General features: G+C 41.6%; 1 gene segment (V, D, J or C); it reads left to right on the top strand.

The window, feature by feature from the left end:
• Positions 1–7819: 7819 nt before the first annotated feature.
• Positions 7820–8729, top strand: LOC119907354. The segment is given in 2 exon segments: positions 7820–7874; positions 8098–8729. Coding segments are annotated over 2 exon segments (360 nt in total).
• Positions 8730–13745: the final 5016 nt, after the last annotated feature.

Consider the following 13745-nt stretch of genomic DNA (forward strand, 5'->3'; position numbering starts at 1 on the left):
TGACGACACGCAAAGAAGAGCGCACCAGGTAAAGGTATTTCAAGCCAGGGATGGAATCAAGTTCAGTGTTGGAGACAGGCTCTGCGTCAGAAAGGCAGAGGAGCATTTTGCTAATGGCGGGATCAAGAGTTTGAAGCCGAATTAGGTCAGAGTCACCAAGAGAGTCAGGGACTGAGATTTGTGGCGCAGGGGAGGCTGTCAGAGACAAGCCTGCTGCCTGGGCTCTGGTGGCATCGCAAGTCATAAGGGTGGGATGGGTAGGGAGCAAATCCGCTTGGGAGTGCTGGGGTGTGTCTGTAACAGCACCCTGTTTGTTTGCTGTAAACTTGGTGTAAAGTTCAGCTGTAGGATGACTATATGTGGTGTCTGACCCCCCTCTCATGCCTTTATGTAAAGTCGTGGAGGATGGCTCTGGTGACGTGTTGAAAGGGAAGGCGGTGACAGTTTGTGCACCCATCTGTCTGTCATTGTCATGTTGCCTGTGGGAACCGAGTCGCTGGTAAGAAGAAAGGCTGACAGTAGCCTTTGAAGGCTCAGTGTGAATCATTTCCTTAGATTGGTCAGGAGGCAAGGAAGAAGGTGTGTGCCCCATCTCTGGAGTCTTGAGCTCACAGTCATGAGTGTCGGTGCTGATCGGCCAATCCAGTGGAGTGGTTTTGGGGATCAGTGCGTCATTTGAGGTGGTAACTAAAGCACAGAGGCGGGTTTCTCGTTCTGTGATGTATTCAGACAGTGAGATAGGCAGGGGTCGTTTCACCTGTGCCCAGATCGGCAAGTTCTGAAAGTCAAGCAGTGGCTCAAAGCGGTTAAGGAAATCTTTGCCAATGAGTAGAGGAATGGCGTCAAATGGTGAGACATACACCGGGTGGATGAGGTCCATGGGACCGATAGACATGTGGACTAATGTCATGGCTGTCAAATTGAGGTTTTCAGGGCCGAGTGGCTGGACCTCAAGGTCACAAGTCTGTAGTTTCAGGTCTGTGTGGGAGCGGGTCATAGCCTGTAGCTGCCTGAAGAGGGCTGATGACATTACAGTGATGTCTGCAGCTGAATCAAGAAGTGCTTCCTGCACCAGAGTGTTTTCAAGTGTTACAGGCAGGTAGAATTTCCGTGAAACTCCCCTTTCAGGCAGGTGACACAAGAACTGTTGGGAGGGCGGACTGCCCTGAGTGGATTTGGACTCTGTGAGAGGATTCTCTCTTGAGTCGGACTGTACCACCAGGAGTGTGCTGGAGGGAGCGGTTCTCTCAGTCCATCTGTGTGAGCGTGTCAGTCGTTTTGTCAAAGTGTCAGGAGAAGGGGACTTTGGCTTTGCAGCAGCTGTGGCCAAGTGCTCTGCCTTCTTATCTTCCTGTTTGGACAGGGTTTGGAGCAGGCGCTTAAGCGCTGTAATTTCCTCCTTACTAAAAGTGGGTGTGTCAGACTCACTTTCAGTGTCATTGCTATTTGTGTCTCTATAGTGGGATCTCTGGAGTGTAGCTCTCTGAGATCGCCTGTCCCAATTGTTTTGGGATTTGTGCTGCTTGTGTCCCCCCTTCCGTGAAAAGTGGTGGGTTTCACAGCGGTTGGGCTGTACCTGGGCCGATGGGTTTCAGGCCTAAGATTTTGGCTCTTCTCAGACCAGATGGCTCTGAGTGACGTCGACCATGCTCATTTTGCTGAGGCAGGCTGCACCTCTGCTTCTGGCTTGGTCTATAATTCTGGGAGGTGATGCAGGTTGACGCAGGTGTTTCAAGACCAGGAGCTCGTTTTGGCTCCACCTGTAGGGAATTGATGCTGAGAGTGAGGACACCATGGGGCTCAGAATGCCTCGTCATTGTGAGTCTCTGCTTTTCAAATCCTTTGTAGCTAACTCACGTAGCTGTCGACTGGTTTGGGTGCGTGGGCAGGCTGCTACACCCAGATGATGACTGGTAGTGGGGTGGAGGTTTTGGATAAAAAGATATTTGAAGCTCAACTCTTCCTCCATATCCGGCTCATTTTTGGTACCAAAGTACGCTTGTCTGAGTCGGTTGTAGTACTGCTGAGGAGGTTCTGGCCTCCCTTGCTTAACAGCAAGTGCAGCTGTTAGACCTGATTTTGCTGTCAAGTCAGAATATTCCTCTACCAGTGCCTGGCAGAGCGAGTCATAATCTTGCCTGACATGCCTGGGCTGGCGTTCAATAAAGCTGCTGACCTCTCGACTAGATGTCACCTTGATCAGGTAAATCTTGTCGTCAGTGGTGGCAGCAGGGAATTTCCGCAAGTAGTATTCAATATCTTTTAGATAGATACTGGTCTCATTTCAGCCTGTAGACTCAGGCTTGAAGCGTGTTATGTGGCGAGCGATTTTGTCTAAGTCTCTGTCAGAGGGGCTTAAGTCATGGTCAGCAGTGGGCGGCGGATGCAGCCGGGGGAGTAAGCAGTCTTCACCTGAGTAGGTGGAGGGCTATTTATCTGGCGCTCTGTCATATGATCCTGTGGGATCAGTTTGGGAGTGGTCGTGGAGACCATCCTCCTGAGGCTGGCAAAGGGGAGCAAGCCTTGTCTCTCTCTGGTGGGAGTGTTTTGTAGAGGGAGTTTGTTGGCTGTCTCACATCCTCCCAGCCCAATCCTCCTTGTTTTCCTGCTGTAGCGGGGATTGGGTTACTCTGTCCCTATCCTCTAGCTGTCTTCGCATTTCTTGCATACGTTTTTGGTCAGCTTCTCTAAGTTTGCTATAAACCTTGACTTGTAATTTTAGCTCTTTAATTTCCCCCACTGCTTGTCTAAGGAGGGTTTCTGATTGGTCAAGGGATTCAGTTGTGTCTTTAAGTTTACTTTTAGTCCACTCTAACTCCTGTTCTTGCTGAAAGAGTGAGTGTTCAAGCTGATTGGCCTTTTCTTGCAGCTCAATTTTCTCCTCATCACTCCACCCTCCTGTGGGAGGTGGCAAGGAGCCTGTAGGTCAGTGATGCGTTCTTCCGCTTCACTTAGTGACTGCCTGGTGTTTTCCAGCTGCTGTTCAAGCTGGTGCGTGTGCTTAGACTGGGCAGACATTACAATAGCTAGTTTTCCTAGCATCTGGGACAAGGCTTTGTCCTTTGAGGAAGTGGCTCGAGCAGTTGTTACCAGCTCTGCAAAAATTGTTTCAAGGTTCACCGCGTCGGTGCCTTGTAGTTGGCTTGAGTAGCCAGTTACCATGGTCTCGGTCATGTGGGCCAAGATGGAGTCAAAGTGTTCCAGTGGGTCGCCCCCACTGGCTGCCACTAATCGTGGGTCTGCCATGTTCAAAGGCAGGTACTCAAGTGGTTTGGTTAAGGACTTTGGTGTGAGTCCAAATCAGACAACAAACAAGTGTGTCAACTCAGAGGATATGCATAAAAATACAAAAATAAATGGGTGTTGCTTCTATAGTTCCTGGAGCTGTTGATGTTCCTTTAAGTCAATTTGGAAGGTTGGAATCTGAAGAACAGAAGGATCAAAATCAAATCTATGGACTCAGTTATACAATTTGGTTTAATAAAATCAGAAGTGGACTACAGGTGTTAGCTGGTACAGCAGACCTGAGCCAGTCAGTTAAACAGTTTCAGCTAGTGTGTTTACTAGTTGAGGAAAAGGGAATGTCAGGTTGGATAAAGCTGACTTTCAAGTCAGACTTAAATTAAAATTTTCAGTTTGGTCATTTAGGTGAAAGAAAAATAGGAAAAATTAAATTAAATCACACTTGGGATTAAAGTTAAATGCTATAGATCAAATCAAAGTTCATGTTACAACTAGCTTGACAATCAAAGCTCAAAGTCCTTAATGATCAAAGTCAAAGTTGGGAAAAAAATTGTTTGAGAAAAATTAAATTTTAGAATCAAAGTTCAAAATTGGAAAAATTAAAATTTTGATATTAAAATTATATTTCTAAAATCAAAGTTCAAAGGCAATGAGAATAAACTCAAAGTTCAAAGTTACATCAACAAAAATCCTAGGCTGATTAAAGTGGATTAAAAAAAAAAAAATCAAAGCTGATTAAACTTAAAAGATTTTAATTACCCTTTGGTAGTTATCAAGTTATCACAATTCCAATTGCTATAAAAGTCAGAGTCCAAATTACATTTATAATGAACAAGGATTAAAGAAAGCCTAGTTGGAAAGCTATCAATTCAACTTATCAAGCTTAATGTGGGTTTCAGAATTCCAATCAGTCCAAAAGGTTAACAAAATTCAAATCAAGATGTTATTCTGTATTTATTTATTCCTGCAAGGATCAAAAATAGCACTACAGAAAAGGCTTCAAAATGACAAAGTCAAAATCAGGGATATTGCAGCAGTAATAAGAATAAAGCTGTTCATTCAAATACAGCTGGATCAAAATTAGAAAAGCGAATCTTTGAATAAAAGATTGCCTCAAAATTAACAGAGCTACTCAGTGTAATCCTAGGTTAGGGTACTAAACTGGCTCAGTACCTTGTTACAAGCGAACACCCAATAGATCTTTAAAAGTTAGCAGTTATTCAAGGAAAAAGGAGAGCCTGTGCTCTATCCTACACTTAAGGAGTAACACTCCTTATTAATTTAATCTGAGAGTCAACACAATGGTTTATGTGTCAAGTTAACAAGATCGATCACCAAAGTCTGGTTTAATTCACTCGATGATTCAAACGCTCATCTCTGTCACTGATGACGCTGAAGTCGATTTAATGCAGAACATGCAATTTATTCAGCCAGCCAGTAGGGAGCTGTGGCTCCGCCTGGGCGCGGCCTATTTCTCAATGTAGAAGAAGAAGCGGCTTCCTCTCTGGTCCTCGGACCCAACAGCTGTTAGCTTCAGGCTAACGCAGTTAGCAAACCATCGTTGCAGCAACGGCAGTAAATCAGAACACTGACGGACACCAGTCCCGCTCAAAATGGGGGAAGGACTCGCTCCTTTGTTTCAATGACTCAGCTTGCTTCCAAGCTTCGATTTAGCGTTAACTTAGCTCGGTAGGTACAACGCTACAGGCTAAACTCGGCGTCTTCACGCCTGTGACTCCACTGCCGGGCAGCTGTATTTGTTGAAGTAGCTAATTTCAACAGAATACCGGAGTTTTGCATATAACATAACAACCCACGGCTCAGCGCGTCAGACTGTTATTTATAGCCGCAAACAAATCCCATTGGCACGGCGCAACTGTAATCTATCTGCCTCTTATTAGGCCTTAAAATTATCAATATCGATTAAGTTTCTCTCAACCAAAAGGGCATTTCATCCACTCGTCAGCGGAGATTGTGTGTAGCTTTAGCTCAGATTTCTCAAATGGTAACGTTACAGGAATGCATTCAGTTTAACATTAGCTCGGTCCTCATAGCTCAGCTCACTACAACTCTGTACTGAACAACAAAGAACAATGGCCCGGCGGCCAAACAAGTTGCACAAAGCATTTCATTTCACAACAAAGAACATGGTCAAAACTCACACACACTTTCATCACTAACGTTAAGTTAAGAGGGAAGACAGGAGAGTTTCTATGGAGCAATTTACTGGGCGATAATTATTTCAGTGGCAAAATTTTGGAGGGAAATTTTTCTGGGCCTCACACGGCAGGCTCCATTATGTAGTAGACCTAAATTTATTAGTTATGCATTTTAATAAATTTATAAGAATTGATACCCAATTATTTATTTTTATTCATAAAAATCAAAATTTATTTAATTCCTCGTTAAGGGCACCACCGGAGTTGTTATATCCTAGAGTCAAATTTCTGCATCTTTAGGACTTCATGTCCACTTTGGCCCTGCGATGGACTGGTGACCTGTCCAGTGTAGTAGACCTAAATTTATTAGTTATGCATTTTAATAATTTATAAGAATTGGTACCCAATTATGAATTTTTATTCATAAAATCTAAATTTCCTCGTTAAGGGCACCACCGGAGTTGTTATAATCCTCGAGTCTCCGGACCTCTAGGTAGTTTTGAATAATTATACAATTATTACTAGTGATCAGTTAGTTAATAATCGCTCAATTATCTTAAATCAGTCAGTCAGTCTCATATCTAAAGGGTCAATTCTCTTGGCAGGAACTATAAATAGGCAACACACACAGCTCTTGATTATATTATAGTGACTTTATTCTCTAACTAAGGTGATAAAAAGATGGTTGGATACAGGGAACATAAACATTTGCTGAATAATGAGCCTGGAGGTTCGGTTGTGGGAAGCATTTGACTCATACGGCATAGAAGAGCTACTGAAGTAAACTAATGCTATAGTTTAGGAGTTAAATGGACATCTGATCACAGAAAGTGTGTTAAGTCTTACTGCGTCCAGAGGGCCGAGCAGGGTGGCAGAGCCAACAGCGAAGAGAAGAGCCAGAAGCGAGGTCGCGTGTCGCTCTTTTGTTGCCTGGGGTGTGGTTCCCCAGGGGGCGTCTCAGGTTTCCCAAGGGACTGCCTTTCTAAACTTAATGTCTAAAGAAAAGAAATCTATTTGCACGTATTATCATCAAATATTTTCCACAATTGAACCTCAATGGTTGAACGGTTGTACCGTTCTAGGCATTTGGTAACAGGAAACAATTGTCACATTATGGTCAGGATATTTATACATTTAACGGCATTTCCGACGAGGGCATGTAATACTTATTTCGCCCACTTGGGGGAGCTCAGGTTACATGAGGAAAGCTTGGACTACATTAGATGAAGGAGTGTCTTGCTGAAAATAAAAACATTGCACAAGTAACTTCTTTTCAGCACTAATATCAACAACAGATAGCAACAACAGTTAACATAACTACTCAAATAGAGGCAAACATATTCAGGTAACTAAAGATTTAATTCAATTTAATTAGATGCTTTGAGTCTTTTGGAGAGTGCAGTCCTTTTACATTGAAAGTTCAGCTGTCCTGGACAATGTCATACTTAGGTGAGACAAGGAGTATCCCTTTGATGTGGTAATAAAACAAAGAATAAGGTCAGTTGCCACGGAAACGTGTGTGGGGGGCCAGTTTTGATAGGCTGTTCAGGGAGATGCCAATGGCTGGCTCGTGTCCCTTTGTCAGTTTAACAGTCAGACCCCGCGTTATCAGCTTCGGAATCAAAAAGGTGCCAGTTTTATGGTTGGGATAGCACTTAGAGAAAGCAACTTTGACCCCTCCCCTTCTTCTCTGGGGAGGAGAAAGGAATTTAGGGTAGCTCCAAATTTATTCAATGTAAAATGCACAAATCCACACCGTTGTTCACTACAATCCACTAACTGTTGTGGAGCTTTCAATCACATCACATGATCTTTCTTAGCAGATGGAGTCACCCAGTTTTCATTGAAATGCAGATTTTCAAATTCACATTCCTCTGAGCATTTTTAGGACTTCATGTCCACGTTGGCTTCAAAGTTAAAATATTCCATGACAGCTGGGTGAACTCCATCTGCTGAGGAAGATCATGTCATAAAAACAGTAATGTAACTGATGATGACTTCCATGTTTTCTGGTTGGAGTTTCTCGAGGAAGCTCTCTGAGATCGTCGGCCTCAGCATCCCGTCAAACACCCAACACTACTTTACTTAAAGAAATTTCCATATTACAGACACCTAAAGATGTCAAACCAACATTGATATTAATGTCACTAATCATGTCTAAAATACCATATTACCATATTACATGTAGAAGTTACTGAAAATGACATGTTTCAGGATCCTCTACATGTAAATATGTAAATATGTAGATCAACGCTCTCAGCACTGAGGGGGAAACACCATGATATGTTGAGGACAGCTACAGCTCACTGACTCTGTGTGTTTGCATATGTGTCCTGCCTCTCTGCTCCCAGCCGTTAAGAGGCCAGTGTTGATCAGTGGCTGTCCAGGCCTTTCAGAGCCACTGACACGCCGGCAGCACAATGATGATGTCACTGATTCTACTGCTGGCCACCCTGGGGCTCCTTGTTCAGGGTGAGACTCTCTTCTGAAAACTTTGCTTCAGGATGCAACCAGGTTCACCACAATGATGTTCTGCTGTGATGGAGAAACACTGAAACAAGCAGCATTTACCTTCTTCCATCTGTTCTCCATGTTAAAGAAATGAGATTCTGTTTGGATGTTGATCATCTTTCTCCAAACTGGATTTGTCTCAATAACCCTTCTCCTCTTTTTTTTTTTTCTCCACGTTTTCCAGATTCATCAGGAGAAATCATCCTGACTCAGTCTCCTGGAGCTCAGTCTGTTGTTCCAGGACAGACTGTCTCTCTCAGATGTAAAGCCAGTTCACTTATAGGTGATGACATTAACTGGTACCTTCAGAAACCTGGAGAAGCTCCAAAACTCCTCATTTATGATACTACAGCTCGTCAGCCTGGAGTTTCAGATCGTTTCAGTGCAACAGCCCAACAGACTGACTTCACTTTGACCATCAGAGGAGTCCAGACTGAAGATGCAGGAGTTTATTACTGTCAGCAGCGTAACAGCTTCCCACTCACACAGTGATACAACGTCATACAAAAACCTCTCGCAGCTGGAGAGGAACTGATCTGATCAACAGCTGCACAGAAAATTAAACATAAGACATGACAAAAATATTTCTCATAATTATGTGTAAATTAATAACATTTCAAACATGACAGTACTGCATTTATGGACCATGATTTTGGGTGAAGAATACATTTATAAACTTCTCTAACTTTTAGTCAACTGATGTCAACTGTGTCATTAGACAGTTCATACAGATGACAATTCTTACTCTTTTTAATAAATTCAACACAAAACTCAGTGCAAAAGTAAATCACTACAAATGAAATTGTACTATAAAACTCAGAACGAAATGTTTAATAATGAAATTTAATCAACTTTGTAAATAGTAACCCATTAGAAATCATCTTCATCTTTTTTTTTACATTTGTGCTTGAGATGTTACTAAAATACGTTTATGTTTCAGATTGCCTGAATGTTATATCCATTTATGCTGATGTTTTCTGTTATTCTTTTCCTGTGCTGTAAAACTATATTTATTCTGTTTTACAGTTATTAAAGGTAATTTTGAACAGGACTTTCACTTATCTTTCTTATCCACATAAATATGCTTTATTATAACATTGAAAAATGTAGTTATATGATTTCAGACATTTTAATAAAATTAAAATTAAAGACTAGAAAATGTCTATTAATAAGCTCTGACAGTAGTTTAATAATTTTAATATTAAAAAGAATAATACTTCTGTTTAAATAATAATATCCTCAGAAACATTTTGATTTGAACAAAACCATCTTTATTATCTGAAAAAGATAACAGAGTCAGCGTGACTATGAATAAGAAAATAGCATTATTTAAAACTTTTGTCTGAGAGAGACAGAGTTACAGAAAGCAGATTAAAACCAGTAACAGAGTCCCAGTGAGTCAGGTCAGGACTGGGAACACTGGTCTCTCCTCAGTGTCTCTGAGACCAGAGCCTGGGAGCCCTGGGTGGCCTCACAGGTCACAGAGCCCACCTTCCTCCACTGGTCTGCAGGGAGCCTCAGGGTGCTGCTCCAGCTGTAGCGGCCGTCCTTCTCCAGCACCCCGGGGCTCCTGCTCTCCTCCCAGCTGCTGCTGCTGCTGCTGCCGTCCACCTTCCAGGCCAGACTCCAGTCTGAGGGGAAGCCCTTGTTGGCCAGGCACATGAGCGTGGCCTTCCCCTGCTGCAGCTCCTCACTGGAGGGGGGCAGCACCGTCAGGGTGGGACGGACATCACCTAGGAGACACCAATCAGCTTAGAGGACACCTTTACTGTGTGAGAGCTGATTTTCTCCTTTAAGGAGTTTCTGTCAGATGTTTTTTCTGCTCCACCAGTCACTCACTCACACATTGTTTCACTTCCCTTTAAGAAGCCCCTCATGCAAATCAGCACAGAGAGAATCATCATACAGAACGACCTGAAATATATCAAACTACACTGGAAATAAATAACAAACTTTCTTATCAAGATCATCAGAAAACCTGACTGTACAATAATTTATTCAGTGGAAACCAAAACAGAAATGAACTGAAAACAATCAGATGTTCTTTATCTGGATTTCAATCATCACCAAGTGTTTCTTCACTTACATTAACAGCTATAATGAGTTGAACCACTAGATACAGTTTAAACGTCGTTACTTTTCAAGTGCAAATTCAGTCACACAGGTATCACTGCTCAGCTGTATCACTTCACTTACTGACAGATATTCTGACCATTGTGTTATTTTACAAAAGTAGTGCCAGTTGTCCTTTACTTTTCAAAGTGGAAATATTGTATCTTTTTCCAAAATACATAAGAATAGCTACATTTTCGTTATCTTCACTTCAATTTTACATGAAGAAAGTGAATTGTATTTAACCGTAACAACTGCCATTATTGTGGAGAGCATTTTAAAATTAACTAATCTAAACATTTTTACATTAAGATTAAAGTTTTATATTTCTCCACTTCAAGTTGATTATATTTCATTTTGACAGGACTGTGTGAAGAACATTTTAGTTAAGCTGCTCTGAGTTAGCCTCCATGGTAAAGGAAGAGAAATAAAAACATGAACAATAAAAGTTTTGTAATTAAAACAAGATATATTTATCTGCCTTAAACATTGAAAAGTTTAATTTAAAGCAGGACTTGATAATATTGTATTTAGTATATGAGCAGAACTTACTTCCAACATCCAGTCTGGTTCCTCCACCAAAAGTCAACCACAGTGATTCAAACTCATTGAGCCGCCGTACAAAAACCTCTCACTGTAAGAGACGCGGCTCTCTGACTTTGTCAGACTGAACTAAAGCTACAAGCCCTCAAGATGCAACTTTACCATTAAGGTTGGAAATAATGATTTCTGCTGTGGCTTAATATTGTATATTTACTATTTATATAATGAGTTGGTAAATTGCTCTTACTAAAGTGAACTTTGTTTCTTAGTGCAAATAATTTTAATAAACTTTATACATTAATATGGAAAGTCAAACAGTTTTCTGGCATGCTGATTATAAACGTTGAAAAATTGCTATTGAAATAAAAGTTTTGTTAAAGGTTTGACTTACTTCCAAATCCAGTCTGGTTCCTCCACCGAACGTGTACCACAGTGATACAAACTCATTGAGCCGCCGTACAAAAACCTCTCACTGTAGAGAGACACGGCTCTCTGACTTTGACACAAACAAACTCACCAAAAATAGTTTCTGTTTGTTACATTTTATCAGCTGACATGTGAAAATATGACTGTTTTAATTTAACATGTTAATTTTAGGGCTGGGCACGTTAATGTATTGTTATCGCGTTAAAGCATTCATTAATTAATGGCGACAGTTTTTTAAATTATTATTTTGAAAGTCCGTTGCTCACTGGCTCTGAATACACATGGGCCTACAATCAAACCATGGGTCACAGGAGAGGTGGGATGTTGATCAGCCTGCAAATAACCCAAACAACAGCGGAGAGGCTTCGGCAGGTTCTCAGGTGAACAGACAGGGAGACAGCTCTCTGCGAGTGAACGGCCGGCGCTCTATGGATAGTAACCATGGCAACGGCTTCTGTGCGCTACACAGCCGCAGCCTTTAACTTAAATTAAAATTATACACAGACTAACTTTACCTGATAGGCCTGCATTTAGTTTTGCAGGGATGCTCTGCCATGTGAATTCCCTCCTGTTGATGTCCTGATAACTATTTAAATTCTGGAAACTCACAAACAGCGAGGATCAGTCTCTCTTCCAATGATTTGTGCTGCGCGTCACGTACAAAAATTCAAGACAACTCAACTTTGGCAGCAGGCGGGCGTGTGCGTGAGGCGAGCACGACCACGACAGTTTCACTGGAACCCCAGTACACCTTGTGCTCGACCACTTCACCTCACTGTAACAGGGACACTTTCTACTGAACATAGACTGTTTCAATGTTCCAAATCCCAAGAAAACTGGACTCTGATGGTAACTTGTTTTAACAAGCTAGATAAAAGGTAATTCCCTGGCAGTGGTAAATAGCTGTGGTTTAATATTTGATTTGATTACATTAATGTTTAAGTTGAGATTTACAAGAAATATTTTATTGCTGCTGTGTAAAGGGAATACTGCTGGTAAAAAGCTCTTTGCAAACCACACGTTATTGCATTTTTGTGTATGTAGCAGTACATTTAAAACAGCAGTACACTACTTTAGAATTCATTATTAATTTTCAATTTTCAAGAAAATAATGCGATTAATTGTAATTAAAAGATTTAATCGTTGCCCACTACTAGTTCATTTAGTTCAAATTAAATTTAAATTTTTTCTCTCAGTTAACTGAAATAACTCAGAACATATTTTAAACAAAATATTTAACCAAAATCATATAAAAGAGGTTTTTCAAAAATATTATCAGTACTCTGATAAAATGATTGACCCATTGATAAAAATCTTCAGAGTAAGTTCCTGCTGGAGTCAGTCAGAGCATTTCCATAGAGAGCCACTTTGCATCAGCAGCACCATGCTCCAGTGCTCTGGGAGAGTTTATAGTCCTGAGAGTTGAACACTGGATGACTGACAGCTGTCCTTCATGACAACAGAAGCCACAGAAATCCTCCTCATCAAAAACATGACTTTGATCTGCGTCCTCATCTGGACTCTCCTCTGCTGCTGCTTCACAGGTAAAGTCCAGAGAATCAAACTCCTCTCCTCTATGAACATCTCCCTCTGAAATGAAGCTCACAAAACCATGATGCTGCTTTATGTTTTTGTCTCTGTATCCTCAGAGTCCAGAGGCCAGATCACAGTGACTCAGCCTGGAGCAGTGAGCTCTGCTCTGGAGGCTCCGTCTCCATCAGATGTAGGACCAGTCAGGATGTTTATTTAATGGCAACTACCACTTTTTAGCCTGGTACCAACAGAGAGATGGAGAAACTCCTAAACTCCTCATTTACTATGCTAGCACTCGTGCATCAGGGATTCCAGGTCGTTTTACAGGCAGTGGATCAAACTCTGACTTCACTCTGACCTTCAGTGGAGTTCAGACTGAAGATGCAGCAGTTTACTACTGTCAGAGTTATCACTATATCAACAGTCAGGATGTGTTCACACAGTGAAAAAGCGTTTACAAAAACCTCCCTCAGTCAGACTGAACAGAAACTGAACTGACTGCTGCAGCTGGAAGCTACTGCAGAGACTGATACACTTCACTGAGGACACACACACACACACACACACACACGCGCACACACACGCACACACACATACACACACACACATAATTTCTGTGAAGTGGATTTAACATATCAACATTTGGGGAACTCACATTACTTTTTCCAGCATATCTTCTCTCTATCCATTTATATCCCATTGAAATCTCAGGTTCATCAGGGGTTTGTTAAATAATCAAGAGAAACTAACCTGAGACTGTAATGAGAAAAGTCTTGGTCATGACCTTTGACCTCAGCTTCATACAGGATCCTTTGGATCCTTTCAGTTCAGTTTCACGCCAACAAGTAAAAGCCAGTCTGATATTTAATCTTGTCCGGTCACTCTCTCTTTGTATCTTCCTCACTCCTTTCGACAATGACTTCTTCAGTCTCTTTTCAGCCTCTGCTATGATCTCCATACTGAGAACATCAAGGCAGCTTATAGTAAAGCACTATGCTGTTGTGAAAGTTTCCTGCCCGGGATTCCAGTGCTACATAGTGCAACAGCACCGTGGCCGGAGTGAAGCTGTTGTTTTAAGATAAAATTACTAAATCATGATTCAATCACATCACATGCTCTTCCTCAGCAGATGGAGTCACCCAGAAATTCCCATTTCACTCAGCATTATTCTGGCTTCTTTTCCACATTGGCTTCAGAGTTAAAATACTGTGTGACAGC

Source organism: Micropterus salmoides, unplaced genomic scaffold, assembly GCF_014851395.1.
Source record: "Micropterus salmoides isolate LMB-PRFRI ecotype aquatic unplaced genomic scaffold, ASM1485139v1 Ms_hic_scaffold_17, whole genome shotgun sequence".
NCBI lineage: Eukaryota > Metazoa > Chordata > Actinopteri > Centrarchiformes > Centrarchidae > Micropterus > Micropterus salmoides.